At 51.0% G+C, this 19,281-nt stretch overlaps 5 protein-coding genes and 2 non-coding genes across 7 annotated transcripts; 3 read left to right on the plus strand and 4 right to left on the minus strand.

Annotated features, from left to right (window-relative positions):
* Positions 1–39: 39 nt before the first annotated feature.
* Positions 40–3,555, plus strand: SAICODRAFT_127637 (uncharacterized protein). Its single transcript, XM_019165400.1, has 2 exons — positions 40–277; positions 332–3,555. The coding sequence occupies exons 1-2, from the start codon at positions 200–202 to the stop codon at positions 3,518–3,520; spliced, it is 3,267 nt and encodes a 1,088-aa protein (XP_019023912.1). The 5' UTR covers positions 40–199; the 3' UTR covers positions 3,521–3,555.
* A 17-nt stretch (positions 3,556–3,572) lies between these two features.
* On the minus strand, positions 3,573–5,236 carry SAICODRAFT_57363 (carboxypeptidase S; the record flags this gene model as incomplete). The annotated part of the gene is made up of 3 exons (XM_019169527.1): positions 3,573–3,716; positions 3,767–4,110; positions 4,162–5,236. The coding sequence occupies 3 exons, from the start codon at positions 5,234–5,236 to the stop codon at positions 3,573–3,575; spliced, it is 1,563 nt and encodes a 520-aa protein (XP_019023913.1).
* Positions 5,237–5,644: 408 nt separating this feature from the next.
* Positions 5,645–5,716, minus strand: SAICODRAFT_t81. The gene has a single exon. It is a non-coding gene; the product is annotated as a tRNA-Ala (tRNA).
* Positions 5,717–5,748: 32 nt separating this feature from the next.
* On the plus strand, positions 5,749–7,851 carry SAICODRAFT_19591 (RNI-like protein). The gene is made up of 3 exons (XM_019166128.1): positions 5,749–6,853; positions 6,916–7,298; positions 7,349–7,851. Exons 1-3 carry the CDS (start codon positions 6,181–6,183, stop codon positions 7,760–7,762), a joined length of 1,470 nt encoding a protein of 489 aa, XP_019023914.1. The 5' UTR covers positions 5,749–6,180; the 3' UTR covers positions 7,763–7,851.
* Positions 7,852–8,051: 200 nt separating this feature from the next.
* SAICODRAFT_t80 lies at positions 8,052–8,123 on the minus strand. Its single transcript has one exon. It is a non-coding gene; the product is annotated as a tRNA-Ala (tRNA).
* Positions 8,124–8,194: 71 nt separating this feature from the next.
* SAICODRAFT_225791 (uncharacterized protein) lies at positions 8,195–17,181 on the minus strand (the record flags this gene model as incomplete). Its single annotated transcript, XM_019166603.1, has 4 exons — positions 8,195–8,768; positions 8,825–9,125; positions 9,186–9,361; positions 9,568–17,181. The coding sequence occupies 4 exons, from the start codon at positions 17,179–17,181 to the stop codon at positions 8,334–8,336; spliced, it is 8,526 nt and encodes a 2,841-aa protein (XP_019023915.1). The 3' UTR covers positions 8,195–8,333.
* Positions 17,182–17,505: 324 nt separating this feature from the next.
* On the plus strand, positions 17,506–19,116 carry SAICODRAFT_93204 (uncharacterized protein). Its single transcript, XM_019171858.1, has one exon. It carries the CDS (start codon positions 17,598–17,600, stop codon positions 19,092–19,094), a length of 1,497 nt encoding a protein of 498 aa, XP_019023916.1. The 5' UTR covers positions 17,506–17,597; the 3' UTR covers positions 19,095–19,116.
* Positions 19,117–19,281: the final 165 nt, after the last annotated feature.

Genomic DNA, 19,281 nt, shown 5'->3' on the forward strand with positions numbered 1-19,281 from the left:
GACCTGATCTGGCAAACATCGTAATCAATTAATTGTCTTTTGTCGATTTTCCACGCCGGAACTTTTTTGGACTTTTCAACGTCGACGTCTACACGTGAGCTGCACGTATGAGTCTAACCGATTGTAGGCAACTCATAACCTTGAACAGTCGCGTACAGTACAACGTCGAGGACATCTGAGGCTTACAGTGAAGAACGTGATGAGCAATGAAGCCGATTCTCCCCTCTTCAGGGCGTTGGAATCGGTTGCTGCTTCGCCATATGCTCCGTCGTTAAGGGCATGGCCTTCTGACCGCCGTTTGTTAACATTTATGCTGACCGTCGACTTGCAGGCTTTATCACGCGAACTCGAGAAGTCAAAGCCGAGTGAAGTCACGAAATGGGTCAACATATATACGTGCAGAATTCCATCGCTAGCACGTCTCATCATATCAGCGCTGGAGTACGAGCCGTACGCCCCTACTGTCATCGAGAAGCTCGCCGTTGTCGAGCAGATCAGAGATGCCATTCTGGAGTACCGACCTAGTGTCATTGATGCCAGTCTGAAGGCTGCGACTACGAGCGAGAGCAACTTCCAGAAGTATGCTAGCATGTGTACGTCGCTCCTTTCTCATCCACTTCCGTCAGGATTGCCTCATCTGCCGGGGTCACTACAATCCTTCCTCGCTCACCTCGTGAAGCTGATATTTTTGAATCCGAACCGGAGCAACATCCGGTTGTTGTATCGGCTTCTGCAAGGGAAACATGGCGAGGTACAAGATGTTCTCACACGAGGAAGCACAAGTTACGGTCTTCATACGGCGCTTGGTGGATGCCTGTCCGCCGATCAGTCAGGCTTGGTGTTTTTGGCTCTTGCATGCCTCGCAAGAATTATGTCTCGGTCTGAAAGTGCCAGTGAGAATCTAGAGATGAACAGGACGAGTGATGCTAACGGGCTCGAAGCGTCTGCAGGTATGGGTACACCAACATCTTCGGGACGCTCTCTTTTCGCTGGAGACAAAGGCGGAAAGGTTCTTCGCCTTGCGGCAAATGTCATCATATCCGCTGCTACTGGAGGTGACGACGATGAGGAAGTGGTTTCCTTAGCACTTGTAGTGGTCGAGGCCATCGATGCGGATGTGGTGCGGACTTGGGCGGAAAGCAGAGAGGGTATGTTTGCCATGAGGAAACTTGCCGAACTCTTGAGCAACGGCAACATCCCACATTCAGCAACCCTTCAACAAATCGCAGAATTTCTAACCTGTGTAGTCGGCAAAGCCGGTGCATCATCCTTGGGTGCCAAAGTAATCAAGTCATTGCAATTCGCTATCGGAGAGGCACTTTGGCGTGAAGTAAGCTATGCAAGTACACCAGCGGTTGGAGCAAAGTCAAGGATTGCCTCTGCAGAAGCTACGAAAAGTCTTTGCGAGTTACTGTCGGCGATGGATCCATTTGAAGACACGTCTTTTGTCGAGATCCTCAAGTCTGGTTATCTTCTCGCAGCTTCCTCGGGCAGAAATCCCCCATCAATTGCCAACCTCTGTGCGGTTGTTGCGCACGTATCAGCTTTGCAGACTTTTGAGCGCCTCGTTGAGACATGGACGCCTCTCCGAAATGCCTTCCTGTCAGCACTTGCGACTAACGAGTTCATGTCCCCGGTAACACGATTTCTGGACACTGAACCGCTCGATGTAAAGGCAGAGTCTTGCGCTGGCATGCAAGGCAAGAGCAACGCCTGTCCTGGAGAATTGAGGAACGCTCGTCTTGATCTGATCAAGGTCCTTTGCATGTTACCTTTGAAAGTGAACGTTTGTTTAGGGGGTGAACCTACCTCGGCCCCTGGTGCTGTCGTAATCGATCAAAGCGACCATGATTCATTGGACGCGAACTTATCTTGCAACTTCATCAACAAACTCTCGTCTCTTGTCACGGCGTCTCCTCAACAGAGCCGCCATCATCCTTATAACGGTTCAAGCGGAATGTCTTCGAATTTCACAAACGGGTTTGCCGTTTCCATTGTGCAGGAGTCTTCCACGCCATATATTCATGCGAACCCTTCTTACGAATGGCAGCAGCGTCTGCTGTTGGACCTGAATCAGGAGGCTGCTCATCGCCACGAGAACCTGGTGAAAGAGATGGGCAAGATATGTCGTGATCTGGAAGAACGATGCATGAACGTCGAGGCACCTCTACGGCTAGCACAAAGTCAGGCCCGGAAGTTTGCTGAAGAACTTGGCAATGCTAAGAGAATGTACGAGCAGCTGCAAACGACGACGGAGGAAGGCCACGAGCGTGTGACTTTCGAGATGAACAGTCTACGGGATGAAAAGGAGAGACTTGAAACTGCTGTGGGAGAGCTGGTTAGTGAAGTGGAGGAGGCAACATCGCGATCGAAGAGCTTGGAGGACCAACTAGCCAGTCAAGCCGCTAACAACGACGAGCTGAAATTGCTTCTCGGAAGAGAGACAGCCCGGGGCACCGAGCTCGAGCAGTGTCTTGCTCAAGAGCGAGATGCCATGACAAACCTTCGTGTGCATGCTGCTGAATTGGATCAGAACTTGTCAAGCGCGAGAGAAGAATTGAAGGCCGCCAGTGAGGAATTGCAAAGAAGAGCGGAAGCTATGGCTTCGTTGCAAACCGAGGTGCACGAGAAGACAGCTGTGTTGGACGAAGCTCGAGACGAGGCTGAAGCGCATCAAGTACAGATCGGTGAACTGGAGGAACGTGCCACGGAATTGGAAAACATCGTAACGTCCGAAAGAGAAGCGTCTGCCCAAAAAGATGAAGCGATCGGGAATATGCAACAAGAGGCAGAAGCGTTACGTCGTACCCTTATTGAGGTGAACAATAACCTGCACTTGCAACAGGAAGCATTTGCAGATTCCGAGAGAAGCCGGGCTTCGCTCGATTCAAAGCTCAAAGAGGCACGCATGCTTCACGAACATACAGTCAAGACCTCGCGAGAAGAACTGAACGATCTCAGGCAGCAGTTTGCTGAACGTGAATCTGCGATGGTTACGGAAAACAAACAACTGATGAAAAAGCTGGCGAAGCTACAAGGACTTCATGAGAAACAGCGTGTAGAGATCGCGCAGGCGCAAGAGCTGAGTCGGAAACTCAGCTCATTGTTCCCAGGTGCGACAATCCTTGGTCAACGCGATGAGCTTCCTACCTCAACAACCCCTCAACAAACTGAATCTGTACCGCTAACCGCTCCGACCGTCCCGGTCGCGAAACGTAGTAGGCGATCAAGGTCACCAACACCCAAAGCATCTGATTACGGCGATGGAAACTCAGACCAACAGATCAGGGAAACAGGAGAGCCGATGCACGAGGCGGCGAGCGAAGCCGAGAGCGACGGAGATGAGATCACGGCCGATGACACCAGAGATATGACAATGGATTTTAAGGCACTAGTGAGGGATAGCCGGCGGATGAGCAATTACGCTGCAACCCGGTTCGGCTTGACACAAGGAACAAACTACGGCACAGGGCACGAAGACGACGAAGTTCTTGGGGAATTGAATCAATTAGGGATATAGAGGGTGACTATGATACTGGCGTTCTCGCGCAGCATTAGGTAATTATAAGCTTTCAAAAGCTTGCTTCGTCGGCGTTCCTGATAAGTTCGTGATAGAACTTGAGGCCGTCGATGTGGTCGTCCATGCTCATTCGCTCGTTGACCGTGTGGATTCCTTTACGGCCCGAAGCGCGCGATGGCGTGAAGCGATAGATGTTCTGTAAATCATCAGCTTCGTGATTAGTAAATCCAGTTTTGAATGACTTACCTTTGACACGTTCCAGTAATGTAGCGTGTCCGTGTTGCCGGTCATCAGGGATGGTGCCACGGTAATGGTCTCCCCATCCGGGCCAGGATGGCGCCAAACATGTTTAATGGTTCCTTGCAAGACTGCCCATGTCCTGCTGCCAGTGGAACTGATTGGGGCAGGTTCGAGCGGGTTCAGGGCCTCGAGGTTCACCTTGCCTGCCCGCGGACCAATCCTTCCGAACCTGCGTTTGCCAATCTTCGCGCCAAAGGCGTAGAATTCCAGGTCGAGAGATTTGGCTTTGGGAGCGAGGAATTCGATGAGGTGGTCCTGAATGTCGGACACGCGACTGTGAACGGCGATACCTTGAATACCTCATTAGCATTCATTCACATATTGCGAAGCGTAGCACTTACGATAGTTCACAATTGTCTCCGCTCTTTCAGGAAGCGCATTTACCTTATTACCACCCTGCAAGATATCAATCGCCTGTGATGTCTGCATCAGAAAGCGATTCTTCCGGTCTTGACCAGCCAAGCCGCGCGCAACCCGCTCCAATTTCTCAGGCTCACCGGACAGAATTGAATCACGCAAAGTACTCTCCATGGAGTAACCAAAACGAGCCATGCAGCGGAGAGTCTCGTAATATGGAGATTCGGTATCCAGGAAGAGTTCCTTGTCTGGAGGATTCTCCTCGATCGTCCTGATAAGCTCTGATAACAAACCAATTGCGGTATGAGGCGGAGGAATACTGGAGTGACCACCTGGTGTTTCTACGACGATCTGCATATCAACGTAACCCTTCTCGGCGATTGCCGGCAAAGCAAACAAAGATCCATACTGTTCTTGCAGGCCGAGACCGCCTTCATCGAGAATGAACTCGATGGAGTCCTTGCCATGGACTTGCTCAATATGGGCTGCCAAGTGAGCAGCACCATATGACCCACCAATCTCCTCATCAAATCCAAAGCTCAGCAATACTGTCCTCCGTGGCTTGAATCCACCCTGTATAAGTGCGGTAATTGCCTCCATAATGCCCATCAGGTTATTCTTGCAATCACCGGCCCCACGCCCCCAAACTCCAAAGCCGTCATAGTGGCCGCCAAAGGGTGCATGTAGCCATTGATCTTTTGTATTTTCAGCTACCCGCACAACATCTTGATGTGCCATAAGCAAAATAGGCTTCAATGACCAATCTGATCCAGGCCACGTGTACATCAGACCATGTCCATTGATGTGCTCCAACTTGAGCGTCTCGTGTACAGTATTGAACGTCTGCCTTAGAAATTCCTCAAAGTCTTCAAATACATCCCATCGCGAGTCGTTACCCGGTGGTCCCATGTCATCGTATGAAACAGTCTTGATCCGCACAGCTTCCCCAAGGGATTCCGCAGAGATATTGCGGTATCGTGCTGATTCGAAACGATCGAGGTTCTTCTTGAGCTGAGGAGCGTTTCTAGGTGGAAGAATGGGTGCTTGAGGACAGATCATGCGGTGGTCGATGATCCGCGTGCCGACGCCCACGCTGGTTGCTGGGTTGCCGCCATGCCTGTAGAAGATGGTGAAGCTGACCAGGAAGATGAGCAGGTACACGAAGAACGTTCTCCTTTGCCTGTTCATGACATATATATAGCCGATATCTGGTTGGCGTAGAGTTTGGTCCCCCACCCTTCTGATTCTCCATTTGCTTATCGCAACGGCCCGGGAACGTACCGTCGATCAATCTAGCGCTGTAGGGAAGTGTGCATGTGTTCAGCAGAGTGGGTAACAAAAGCCGACGACGAATCAATTCTTGATGAAGGAGAAGGTCGTGAAAGATTCAGAGAAGGAGAACGTTCTTCATCTAGTATTTAATTAACTCTGCTCATTCCTTTGAAAGTGCAAAAAAAAGACAAAAAATGGACGTTCTGGGAATTGAACCCAGGACCTTTCGCATGCGAAGCGAATGTTATACCCCTAAACTAAACGCCCGGAATGTTGTCTGATGCTTCCCAGTTAAATCAACGATACCGAAGAAGAGGGAGGCTGGTCAACGTCCTCCCAGCCCGGCCGCTCAAGCCTATCGATTACTCACGGCAACCAGCCCTTCCAGCGTTCTTCATCCAACAAGGAAAGCGATGTAGGCCACCCCCTAATTGGGAGGACCGGCTGGGACGGCGATGGTCTTGACGTCCATTTGAGACATACCGCTTCGGGGATCGTGCTCACATGGACCAGCCGATGGAAGTCATGACGGTCGCACATGCAATCCAACGCTCACTATCAGAAACGCTGACCTGATCCGGTTCGACAGCCAGCCGGACTGCCTTTGGTTGTGCTCGTTTATATGGGATGAGGGTCCTCGCTGAGCTTGGCATCGAACCTTCGGCCGATCAGTATCGCTGAGGCCTCTGATCCGTGCGAGTTCTGTTACACCTCTTCACCCTTCGCTTGACATGTTCATGACAGACTCGACACCGGCTTCAGGCCCTACGAAGCGCTCCTCGGCACCTCTATCGCGCACCCTCTCGCCGAGTTTCAAGGACACTGTGAAGAAGATCACCTCGTTCCCCGACAACTCTCCTCGGAAGCGCTCCCTGAAGCGATCTCAGCAAAGTACGCCTACCGTCGCAGTTGTCAAGCATGCGTCATCAGGTCTATTCAGCTCAGCTTGGGAATCGAGAAAGTTGCCAGAGATTTTCGGTCGATTTTCTTCGGCGCCGCGACGACGCATCGTATCGACTGAGCCGCTTCCTCTACAGCTACCTTCACGACAAGATCATACGCGCCAGCGTAGGTCACAGAGACCAGCAGCTCATCGAGCTTTATACATCCCGGAGATTATGTCGGCCATCTTCGAACACATCGATGGATCTACGCCTATGAAGAGTAACGCATCCCAGCGGAAGAGACGGCACAGTCAGATGAGCAAGGAGAGCGGGCGCGACAATGAAGAGATCGACGAGACGTCGGGGACTTTGCACAACTGTATGAGGGTTTGCAAGGCGTGGTATCCGCTGGCAAGAGATGTCGCCGAAAAGCGCGTGTCGATGTCCTACGCCGAAGATCAAAGGATGTCATCATGGGTCAGTGGTCCGGCGAAGGCGGGGAGGGCCAGAGAGCTAGTCCGTGCGTATACTTGATGACGTTTCTCTGTAGTAGGAGGGCGGTGCTGACGGGTGTGAATATAGTGCACCAATGCAACATTAAGCAAGGAATATTGGCCGACATCCCAGAACAGCCTTTCCTACGGTCACTGGAGATGTATTGCTGCACGAGCGCGATACCGCCGAAATCGCTCTTGCAGAGCAACCTTCGGTCACTATCACTCCCCGGTTGTAGCCTGGTCAGTGACCAGTTACTAGAATATATCACGCAGCAATGTCGGGGTTTGGTACACCTCGATTTACGGGCGTGTGATCTGATCAGCGACCGTGGGTTGAAAGCCGTCGCGCATTATTGCAGAGACCTTCGGTATTTGAATGTAGGAAGGGTGAACAAGTGTGAGAACATCACCTCTTCGGGAGTTTCAGCCATTGCACGGAGGTGTGTTGCCTTAGAGACAATCGGCTTGGTAGGTGGATACCCCCCTTCTGATCAACCGTTATGCTAATAATTGGAAAGGCGGGAACTGCTGTTTGCGACTATGGTTTGATTGCTCTCGCAAGGGGTCCTTCTGCTCAAACCCTTCATCGTCTGAGTGTAAACGAATGCGCTTACCTCACAGACCACTGCGTTAGCATCCTCCCAGACTTACCATCCTTGATCCTCTTCGAAATCCGCGGCTGTTACATACAAAAGGCATCGGAGTTGGTCCGCTGGCGAAGCGGCATCAGTGGCATGGGACGGAGTAAACGGTGGGTGGAGGCTGGCGAAACATTGAACCATGCCATGCATAGGTTTGAGCATTATGCAAAGTATTGGATGGAGATGGCGCAGCAAGTGAAGGCTTTGTCGGCACCGCAGGCGGTTGTTCCGCAACGGAGGAAACGCCGGCAAAGTTTGAGGGGTGGCAGTTTCGATGGGAGGTTGAGGTGATCATCATTATTAAGGGCGTTGAACGGACATTGGCGTTTTCAGAATACTGGACATTGGGACATTTGTACGGAGACAGGCCGGAAGAAGGCCGCAATCTAATAGACACAATATTAATATACGTGTTGTGCATTCTTACTTTGGCTCTCGCCATACAATTAGCTACTACTAATTACTACACATCCAAGTATGCGGATATGAAGACGAAGTGAGGTGTAAGCGTCCGTCACAGTATGTGGAATTGCAATGCTTGATTGACTGCGGGAAAACACTATTGCTTTGCATAACAAAATGGACGTTCTGGGAATTGAACCCAGGACCTTTCGCATGCGAAGCGAATGTTATACCCCTAAACTAAACGCCCTTAGCGTGTTGATCTTTCACCTGAGATCATAATTTCGAGAATAGGTCGTTTTTCTCTGATGCCCGATTATTTCCCTCACAGGACGATGAAGCATCGAACAGTTCGTCTATCATGCACTCATTACCCTAATGCTATCAATCATCTCAAAGCAAAACGCCATCCGGAGTCCATATTCTAATGTCCTCATGCCATATTATCCTCAATAACATATCATGCCGTTGCCGCAGCGTTCTTCTTGTCATCCGCAGCTTTCGTATGATGCCCTTCGTGCTCCTGCGTGACAACATCCGCAATGTCAGCTCCCTCCGTCGGAGTCTCCTCGTCTTTCTTCACTGTCCCCTCCCTCTTCGCTCGCCGTCGGTCTCTGATCACGAAGCCAACGTGACAAAGGATGATACCAATCTCCATCACGAAAACCAGGATATAGTTGACGGCAGCAAGGATGTCAAACGTCTGGAAGACCAATGACAGAAAGGAGAACAGCGCGCCTGACATGTCAATGCTGAGGAAATAGAAGCTGATTCCTCTCACGCTGCGGTGTTTCCAGATATCGATATAGGGTGGACACAGACCGGCAACGATCAGCACGACAGCGATGACTCCAATCAGTGTAATCGGCCACGTCACACCGTCATCGTATGGTATCTGTCAATAACGTCAGTAAGCCAATGGTAAGTCAAAATGCCACGCGCGTTACGCACCCTCAGTCCAACGATACACCCAGCTTCAATTCCTCCAAAAAGGACACTCAGGACAATAGTATACACCCAACAATTCCACGCAGCGACTTTGTTCTCATAATGAAGACATTGGGCCCATGTGATAAGCGACAGGATACCGAACAGTTGCGGCTGTATCTGAAGGGGAATATTGAGTTGCTGCACGATGGCATAAATTCCGTATGGAGGAGCAGCAACGGCCCATAACATAAGCATCCATGGTGATAGTCCAGTAGTCGATTTGCGTCTCCAGTTCGTCCAGATTTGTGGTACCAATTGCACACTGCGAAAGAATGTGAGACTCCGGCCGCGGTCTGTGGCAATGGTCGAACGGCAAACTTACCACCAACAAACTGTGCCAATAGTACCTAATACATTGGCGGCTGTTCCTATATGTTCAGTCATGAAGGGCTCATCTGCTATTGGGTGGATGTATGCTGCTTTTATTTCGTCGCAGTAAACGGTTCCCGGTGTTGTATGCGCCCTGATTGCCGAACGCTTCGGCCGCGGGGCAAGCAGCTTAAGTCGTATAGCGAGTGACAGGAGTTCGGCAGCTTACGCTTAGTGGATCGTGCGTAAAAATAGACGGTATTGTAGACAACTCCCTATACCCGGCAAATAATCCAAAAACTCCAAACACAACAGTCCATCCTTTTCCATCTCGACACCTTTAACTCCAAAATACCGCTCAACGGCTAAATGGCCTTCAATGCTGTCGCACACACCTTGCAAAGCTTCTTCGAATGTAACACCCCGAACGTCGATGGAACAATCACACAATCCCCACACATGAGGACACCACAGACGGAACAGTTTTGACGACGCTCCATCACCCCAAACTGCATCCTGCAAACAAGGCAAACATCCGATGCTGCTTCCGATACGTAGTGCCTTGTGCTCGTAGTGTCAGGCAGGTTAAAAATGTACAACCTTCCCAAGCGGTCTGCCACAAAAAGCGTGCGTGCTTGACCGGACGGAAGAATTGCCGTCACATCCTCCGTAATCTGCGTATTGCTTATACGGTTGTGTAACTTGAGTTCGTGTAGCGGAGTCAGAGTCCACTCATCGCCTGTCTCGGCTAGTTCTTTTGTCCAGATTGTGATTGCCCCACGATGACCGGTGAAGAGCAGGTCGCGATGGAGATGCTCATTACTGATGCCTTCGTAGAATATGCACGATGTGACGATATCTGCACGATCACCTCCCTGTAGATGTGTTGCTAAGTGTTCGCCGTTTATCGTCCACAGATCAAGCGCAGCTTTTGTGCATGTCAAGATATCACCATTGACATCGTTGATCGCAACCTTGGTAATAGGTCCAGACCGTGGCTGAAGCTTGCGAATAAACTTCAAACGATTGAGGTCCCACACGATAACCGTTTCGTCAGTCGACCCACTAACAGCAAAGCTGAATGCCTTTGACACAGCAAGGCTCGTTATAGGCCCCGTGTGACCACGCAAGCACTCGCGTAGCTGAATATCTGTGTTCTTCCCAGTCTGCAGACTCCATATGCAAACGAGATGACCCTCATCCCCTGCAACTATCATGCGCTGACCAAGGAATTCAACGCACGTCAAGCGATCTTCAGTAAGATGTTCGAAACGAGCACCCATGCTATTGATATCAGGTCCAATGAGCCGTACAGAGCCGTCCACAAGTCCCACGTCGAGAAACCTGTCGCCCGAAATGTGAATCCTGCTAGCAGTGCTGGCCACTAAGGCATCAGTCTGAGGCAGATACGTCAATGATTGCGTAAGCTGCTTGAGGTCTCGCAAGGGAGAGAACGCCTGTATTAGTTGCGTTACGTTGTCTTCAAACCGCCCAAGAGAAGTCGATGACCGCTCTGCAAAGTCGGGTTGCCGCGGTGGGTGCGTTCGCGTGAAGACTTGCCTTGGTGTTTGACCAAAGTTATGAATAATACCGATGGTAGCCAATCGTTCCACAGGGTCTGCGATCTTGTCTAAATTGATCGCACCCTGGTACGACAAGTGATGGAACACATTTGTTGTGCGAATGGCGGCCTCACCGAGCTGATTGGATCCAAAGACGAGATCGACCCACTCGTGAAGGTGAGCACTGACATAATCGCTCTCAAGCGCCTCACGGTGTTTCTGAATAAAAATCCGCGGATCCCCTTTGGCCCATGGAGGCAGGATCACGTCGCTCACTGGCGTTCCAGACCCTTGCAATACACCGAAATCGAATCCATTGGAGTTTTCGAGGAACTCGGGTAAGTAGAAAAATTCTGGGATAAGCTCACGAACGTCGGTACTCGATTCTCTTGATGCGGATAACCATGCCTTCTCGAGCGAATAGAAGAGTCGGTCAGCATGATCAAACTGTCCACCTTGTAAGAGAAGGTAGGACTCCACGAAGGGTCGCAGACGAATCAAGTAAGAGCACACAATCATGGCGGAGCTGTAATGAGTTCCGTAATGGAATGGTCTCGAAGTTGCATCCATCTCTGCAAAAGCTTCATAGCGATCCTGAAAATCCTTTCGCCGTTCTGGAGTCTGGGCACCCATGGGCTTGGAGAAGTCGCGGAACGTCTTCGGATCGGTCAGATCAAGTTCCTCGCTGGTGTAATCCGCAAGAACCCACGGGAAGACAGGATACTGCGTGATGTCGTTATATGTGCGACCGGCAATCGTATTAATCAGCATGAGATAATGGAAGTTCGAAATCTCTCTGTTCTGCCACCTTATTGTGGCCGGATTCTGCTGAACACCAGTGAAGAAGTTGTTGAACTTCATGCTTAACTGGGATGCAATGCCTCGATTCTGGTCATACACCCACTCCTCTTCCGCACTACTTAGTCCCTTGGCATTTAAAGTCCCAAAGGGTAGTGTTTGGTGAAGTAGCTTCGCATGCAACTGATTCCGTTGTCCAACAGAAAGAGTCGTAATCAGATAGCTTCGACCATCCGCAAAGAAGATCTCAAGTGCAACGTCTCGAAAAAGAAATTGGCGTTTGGAGACAGACACGACATCCTGGTATGCCCAGTGGCGCACTTCATGTGTATCTCCAAGGGCACCCGCACTCGGAGATGCATTTGAACTGGACTCTTTGCCGGAGATCATCTGCAAATAAGAATCGCGCTCGGCTTGCGGAGCATCCCATACATCAACAATCTCACCATCGGATCTTTGGAAGTAGAAATCGAGAAGATACACATTGTGCCTTCCAAGAAGAAGCAACCCCTCGCAAGCCTCCAGACCCATGATGCGGGAGACATTCGCAACATCAAGAACGATATCGCCAGGCTGAAGATTACGAAGGACTTTGCGATGTTTATTCTCCTCATAAACTGTATCATCCTCGATCTCATTTCGAGGATCTTCAACCATTTCGAAATCATCTTCCGCTCTGACTTCCTGAGGTTCTCCGGATGGCGACGGCACAAACTGATCGCTGTTCTTCTGCTCATCACTGTTGACAAATGATGCATCTTCGAGTTCACTGATGGTGCCTCGTCGCGACTGAGGTGGTGAGCCATCGGGAGACTGAACCAGGCGATTACTGTCTGCAACTGATTGAGATGAACCTTTGGTAGAGGGCGCTGCTTTTAGACCCTTCAGAGACTTCCCATGCTTTTCAGGAGCGAGCTTCTTCCTCATGCGATTCCTGCCTTCCGTAAGATCAAGTCTCCAACTCTGTGGTTGGCCATCAACTTGCAGAAGCCCCGCCGGTCCAGTCAAAGTATCCGAGAGCGCGGTCCATTTGGTATCGACGAAGGCGGTGTGATCCGCTTGATCCTGCGCAGCTTTGAGAAATCTGACTTGCTCAACGTCGTATATGCTTCTAGTCCACTGCGCCGTCGAGTGGTCATACCGCGCCATGCTTTCCCGTTCCACAGAATCATTGGATATCCACTCCTTCAGTTTCGTCTGCCTCTTAATGGCCCGTGACTTCAATGCTTCCTGGCTAACCTTGTTTTCAGACTGTACGAAGGCATCCCAAGCCTCTGCCATGCTAGTAAAGAAAAAGGTATCTAGCGGATGACGGTGGGCGTCCACCCAATCCAGGAAGCTATTCGCATCGGTCTCCATGATTCGCAGGAAACCTGCTGATATCTGCTTGTACTCCAACGACTTCGCTTGGTTCAGGATGATGGATGTCTCGACGGGCTTTTGCAAGAGCAGCAGACGCCAGATGTTACTGGTGATCAATCGAACAGTCCGGTCGCCTTCCACGAGAAGGACGTAAAGGTGATAGCACAGAAGCCGAAGAAAATTGCCGTCCGTGTTTACAGGTGACAATAACACCTGCTGGTAATGCAACAAGCGATGAAGAAGCTCGGTTGCAGCCTGTTCATGCTCATGTATATCACCCAATTCCGACAACCGCCATAAAGTGAGCCTATGGAAGGCTTTATGGAGAGTAAAAAGCGAGTTCTCACATATTTGCACTGTCCTCAACGACGCGATCTCAGGCTGTTGGAGGAACTCGATGATCTTCGCGATAAACTCGAATAATGGCTCCGACCCCTCAAGAAAGAAACCTTGATATACTGCATCCGTGGACCGCTGTACAAAGCGTGCCACGTTTGTAAGGGTTCGCACCTCGCAGAGCTGTTTCATGTGCAGAGAGAGCGTGTTATCAAGTTGTGCAAGAGCATTCCGTTTCAGATATGTCTCGAAGTAGATGTGATACTCGGCAAAGCTAGGCGGCAATATCGTGTCAAGCTCGACATAATCCTTCCTGCCAAGAATAGCATCGATGATGATAGTAAGCAGTAGCTCGACGAGGCTCTCTACAGCGCGATTGGAATGATCGAGAATGGTTGGTGCCTCACGAGAGGTGTCCGTTTTCATAGCAGGCTCAAGTCTAGCCTTCGTGGGCGAACCCTGTCTTTCTTCTGTCACCTCGGATACCAACACGTAAGAACCTTCACGCCTCAGTGACGTGCGCCTGAGTGTATCTGGTCGAGCTCCTCTTGGGCTGCTTGACGGTGAAGTAGACACAGGGCGTATCACCGGCGCGCGTCCACGATTGCCCGCTAGAGAGTCAATAACCACTTCACCATCAAAGGTCAACGCGGAATTGCTGGACTCCAGCTCGGTTGCGGGCTCAACGGCATCCGCAGCACAGATTATTGGAAATAGGATTGACAGGACCTTTTCCAAGAAAAGGGATGATGCGCAGAAGTCACGGAAAGACGCACTGTTGAAATGAACATTCTGGAAGAACTGAACCAGAACCTGGATCATTCGTCCGTTATCCTGCGGACGACTTGATGCAGGTTCCTTCAGTTGTGAAATCGAGACTTCTGACATCCAAGAGCCAACCGAGCGCGAACGGCGCCGGGTGTTTGCAGGACGCGATGCGTCTGAGGACGGAGGTGACAGGGCTGAGCTTTCATGTTCGATCCGTTCTCGTACTAATGAGGCGATAGAGTTCTTGAGCATAGCAGCAATGGTGGGGAAAACCTCCAGGTACACGACTTCCGGCTCTCCCTCTTTCTTCTGCGTACTCTCGAGTAGATGATACAACTCGATGGGCTCGTCAAGGTCCACGCTGGCTATGTCGACGCCAAAGAGTACACAAATCAGGATCATCCAGAGTGGAGAGACCTGCCAGTGTTGCCGCAGATGCATTTTCATGATCAAAAATCCGTTACTTTTGGGGCTAGCAAACTTTGCTACATATTGGGCGCCCTGAGACACGAATAATCGAGCGAGGATCTTGGCACCCAAGATGACGCATCGGGGGCTGGATTCAGCCAGCAAGAGCAGAGGCCACTTATTCGTGATGGTCGTGGCAAACTTTGTGCAGTACGTTGAATCCGAAGGATCGCAGATAAGTTCAGTCAGCAACTCCACCAGAGATATGCCAATGTGCTGCAGCGACGGCTCGTCACCAGCGGAGATAGGTGAGCTTACTCGCACAGTAGTGCCCAGGGTCATATTCCGACGTGGAGGCTGCTTCCGTCGATACCGGAGTGACTTCTGACAAAAGCAATGCGTGATAAAAGTTGCCAGAGACCGCACCACCTCGGTGGAGAAGTTGACCTTCACCAATATTTTGAGGGTCGAAAAGAATTCATCGGATAGCTCCGGTGTCAACTTTCTCGACTTTAGCACGTTCAACATCTTCTTAACGACGTGCATCTTTGCGAATCGCTTGATGTTGAACTGCTGGAATGTCCCCCCGCAAGAAGCGAGTATTCTGAAGTGCTCCAAATGAGCCTTCTGAGTTGCAACGTCACCTTTTCTCCAGATATCAAAGTCCAAGACGAGGAAGCGGTACGCAAGGGGATTGTTGACCACCGACTTTTCCGTGGCAGTACTTCTCATACCAACAAAATCAAGCGCTAATCTCAGCAAATCTTCCGTAATCACACCGGCATCTTTTTCCTTGAGGAGCTGACCAAGCACCTCATATCCATTGGACCTTTCCACATCATCCGAGTTTCGCCAACTCCTGCGGATCAATCCAAAGAAGAATTTGATAGCGATGTACACTTGCTCAGCGGTATGCGCATTCTCAATCATCTTCAACGAAGCCGAACACCCTGCCATCTTCCATGCCACAGCATCTGCAGGTGTTGGGAGCACGACTGTGGGTGAATTGACAAGGAATCCAAATCCACTTCTCACGGTCAGAGCTTCAACGGGTTTAGGGATAGCGCCGTTCAGGATCACGTTCCCCGCCCCTGCCTTTTGTTCGAAAGAGAAAAGATTTCTTTTCGCTTGGCGAGTCAGAAGATTGCGATCGATCACCGTATTGCCAGCAGAAATATTGAGAATAATGGAACGCTCCAAGATCGCAGGAACACCTTTGCCCTTGACAGCGTTCATTAACGGGCTCTTCTCAGCTTTACTCGGCGGCATTGCCTCAAGCACTCTGTTCAATGCAGTAGATGCTTCGTACGTCTGAAAGCTGCTCAGTGAGTCCTGGTAATTGCCTGTGTACCTAGGTCCCAAATGGTAGAAGAGTTTGATCAATTCGTACGGCATTCCGCCATCAAACAGGTATGCCGGACCCAAGCTCCATTCACCCTTGAAAATACCTTTGCCCAGCTCGGGTGATATACTTGCTGGTGTACCATAATAAGCCTGCACTGGGGCGCCCGATGGTGAATCCGCGGGGAATGGCTGCTTCACTTCTTCCACCTGCCTCCCATTTACGTATAAAACCGCCTTACTTGGCGTACTTCCCGAATGTCGATAATGCACAACTGCGACATGATACCACGTTCCCGCCTCAATCGTCCACTCCTTGAACCGTGAAGCTGATCTCAAAGCAGTCTGCAGCACAATTGTCTTCGTCTCTTTCTCGACGTACAACACTACATAACTCTTCCAAGACTGATCATGACACGCGAAGAGTGTTGTGTGCATCTTATCGTCAAGGACATCAATGTTGATCCACATTGCCACGGTGTATCCGTTCGTGTTCGGTGTAGGAAAAGGACGTCCAAGAGATTCGATTTCAAGAGATGAAGCACCGCGGGGCGCCATAGAGAAATGGATATGAGCTGGAATGCGGGTGGATTCATCTACGCTGTTAAGGAGGAAATCTGCCAACTGGCCCGGTTGTGGTTTGAGTACGGCAGAACGGAACAGGGGGCGGAAGTCGTTCTGTTCGACACCCCATCGTGAGAGGGTTTGGGCCATCGATGAGACAAGTGACCTCAAGTCTCCCTCCAGAACCACAGAATCAGATTCCCTGCCTTCAGGCCATAAAATCCCGGTTATTGCTCCAACCAGACCTGCTCGCCGTAAAGACATTTGGTTCGCACGGTTCTCCTCAATTAACTTTTTCAAGAGTTCGCATGCTCGCAAACAGCCCGAATCATTCTTTGGATTCATTTTCGCGACCAATTCAACGATGATTGGTGAAACTCCGGCATGTCGCAGCTCATGGCTCGCTCCATCAACCAGGAGGTCGAGACACGCTTGAAGTACTTGCGCCGAATCCTTGTCCGCCAGCCCGTCAACGACCAACACCTTCCTCAGCTGCTTCCAACCATCCATATCATACCATCTTTGCGCCGGTAGAACAACGCCCAGCACCTTTAGTAACCCCACCAGCAATGGTGTGCATTCTTCATCCAGGGTATCATTTGCCGACACATGCACCAATTGACTATCTTGACTGTCGCTGCTTGCTGGTTGCCCACTGCTGGCGAGTTGATGGAGTACATCTAGGGCGTTTTCAAAGCCCCTCTCGGTAATAAATGCTGCCCTTGACTCAAGGGAATCCGTACACGCGGTACATATTGCTTCGCATGCGTCTACCCGCTTCGTTATCGGATCATTCGATGAGCTGAACGCGTCGATATGATCCTGTATTCCAATCCTGTCGGATGAATGCGCTGACGATGGATCAGACATAACCCTGAGGTCATAGCAGGCCGGACGTGTAAACGGTATACGAGCCAACCCCCGCGCAGGGTCGTGCAAGCTTCCGCAGGCCAGGCAGGCTCATGCTTGACCACATCTTCAACATTTGAACAGATTTTAGAAGGATTGGATAATGATTCAATTTCGAAATGATTCACGTTTTTCTGCTTCAACGGATTCCACGACACGTCGGCTGCCACCTGGATGCGTCACGGTGCTTTATCATGAGCCCCGCTTTAGCACGTACGCAATCACGTCTATACCCAGCCCCGTATAAGACGCCCAGCATTCACTCCCGCCCCACCATCAATCCATCAACAACAATCCCCACGTCTACGTCCATCTACGAACCGAATTAACGAGCATACATCCTCATCTTTACTCAGTATCATAACGACCTGTCCAAGATGAAGCTCTCTCTTACGACTCTCGTTGTTGCACTCACCTCTGCAACCGCTGCTCTCGCGAGCCCTGCTCCCTCGCTCAGGACTTCTATCGTCGACGGAATTGCTCCTCTTTTCTCTGCTTCCACCGCCGAGACCATTGACAACTCGTACATTGTCGTCTTCCATCCTCATGTTGAGTCACACCACGCATCCACTCACCACGAGTGGGTGAGCGACTGCCACTCCTCCTACTTGCAGAAGCGTGGTCAGACCTCTTTCTCTGCTACTGATACCGAGGAGGTCGATGGTGAAATCTCTACCATGTTCAGTGGTGTCAAGCACGTGTACGACTTTGCCGACGGTGCTCTCAGGGGTTACGCTGGTTCGTTCTCCGATGAAGTTTTGGAGCAGATCCGCTCCCACCCCGATGTTGCCTACGTCGAGCGTGATCAGCTCGTCCACACTACCTCCGTCCAGCGTGGCGCGCCTTGGGGTCTCTCCCGTATCTCTCACAAGGATGCATTGACCTTCTCCACTTTCAACAAGTACCAGTACGACTCCGTTGCCGGTGATGGCGTTACCGCTTACATCATCGATACTGGTGTCAACATTGACCACGTTGACTTTGAGGGCCGTGCCAAGTGGGGTGCTACCATTCCTCAGGGTGACCAGGACATTGACGGAAACGGCCACGGTACCCACGTTGCTGGTACCGTCGCTGGTTCCAAGTACGGTGTCGCCAAGAAGGCGAACGTTGTCGCTGTCAAGGTTCTCCGTACCAATGGTTCCGGAACCATGTCCGACGTCTTGAAGGGTGTTGAGTGGGCCGCTGAGGACCACATCAAGCGTCAGACCAAGGCCAAGAAGGATGGCAAGCCATTCAAGGGATCCACTGCCAACATGTCTCTCGGTGGTGGTAAGTCGCGTACCCTTGACGTCGCCGTCAACGCTGCCGTTGACGCTGGTCTCCACTTCGCCGTTGCTGCCGGTAACGACAATGCCGATGCTTGCTCTTCCTCCCCCGCGGCTGCCGAGGGCCCCATCACCGTTGGTGCTTCCACCCTCTCCGACGAGCGCGCGTACTTTTCCAACCACGGAAAGTGTGTCGACATCTTTGCGCCCGGTCTCAACATCCAGTCCACCTGGATCGGCTCCAAGGTTGCCACCAACACCATCTCCGGAACCTCGATGGCTTCCCCTCACATCTGTGGTCTCTTGACCTACTTCCTCTCCCTCGTTCCTTCCGAGAACTCCACCTACCATGTCCCGATCACCCCCAAGAAGCTCAAGGCTCGCATGATCAGCATGGCTACGCCCGGTAAGTTGGGTGACATCCCATCCGGCACTCCCAACTTGTTGGCCTACAACGAGTTCGCCAATGGTGGCAAGAAGAAGAAGGTTGACGGTGACCGCGCTTCTCGCATCAAGGAGGCCTTCGAGGAGTGGATCTCCAAGGTCGAGGAGACTATTGAGGATGAGGTCAGGGCCTTCTCCGAGCGCTTCGAGGTTGAGATGTAGATGGCCATGGCGTTCATCATTTTTCTCCATTTCTCTGAGGTTAGGGTTCAGTAGGTACGATATTCGGTTGCATTGGATAGGTCTATGGGGTTTTGTTGGTGCTTGTTTCTTCTTTTTCATGGAGGGTTTCATACAGGGTTGGGATTGCTGTTTGGGTTTGCCGTTTACTGTAACTATAATTGATCAT

This window comes from Saitoella complicata, assembly GCF_001661265.1.
Source record: "Saitoella complicata NRRL Y-17804 unplaced genomic scaffold SAICOscaffold_13, whole genome shotgun sequence".
Taxonomy (NCBI): Eukaryota; Fungi; Ascomycota; class Saitoellomycetes; order Saitoellales; family Saitoellaceae; genus Saitoella; species Saitoella complicata.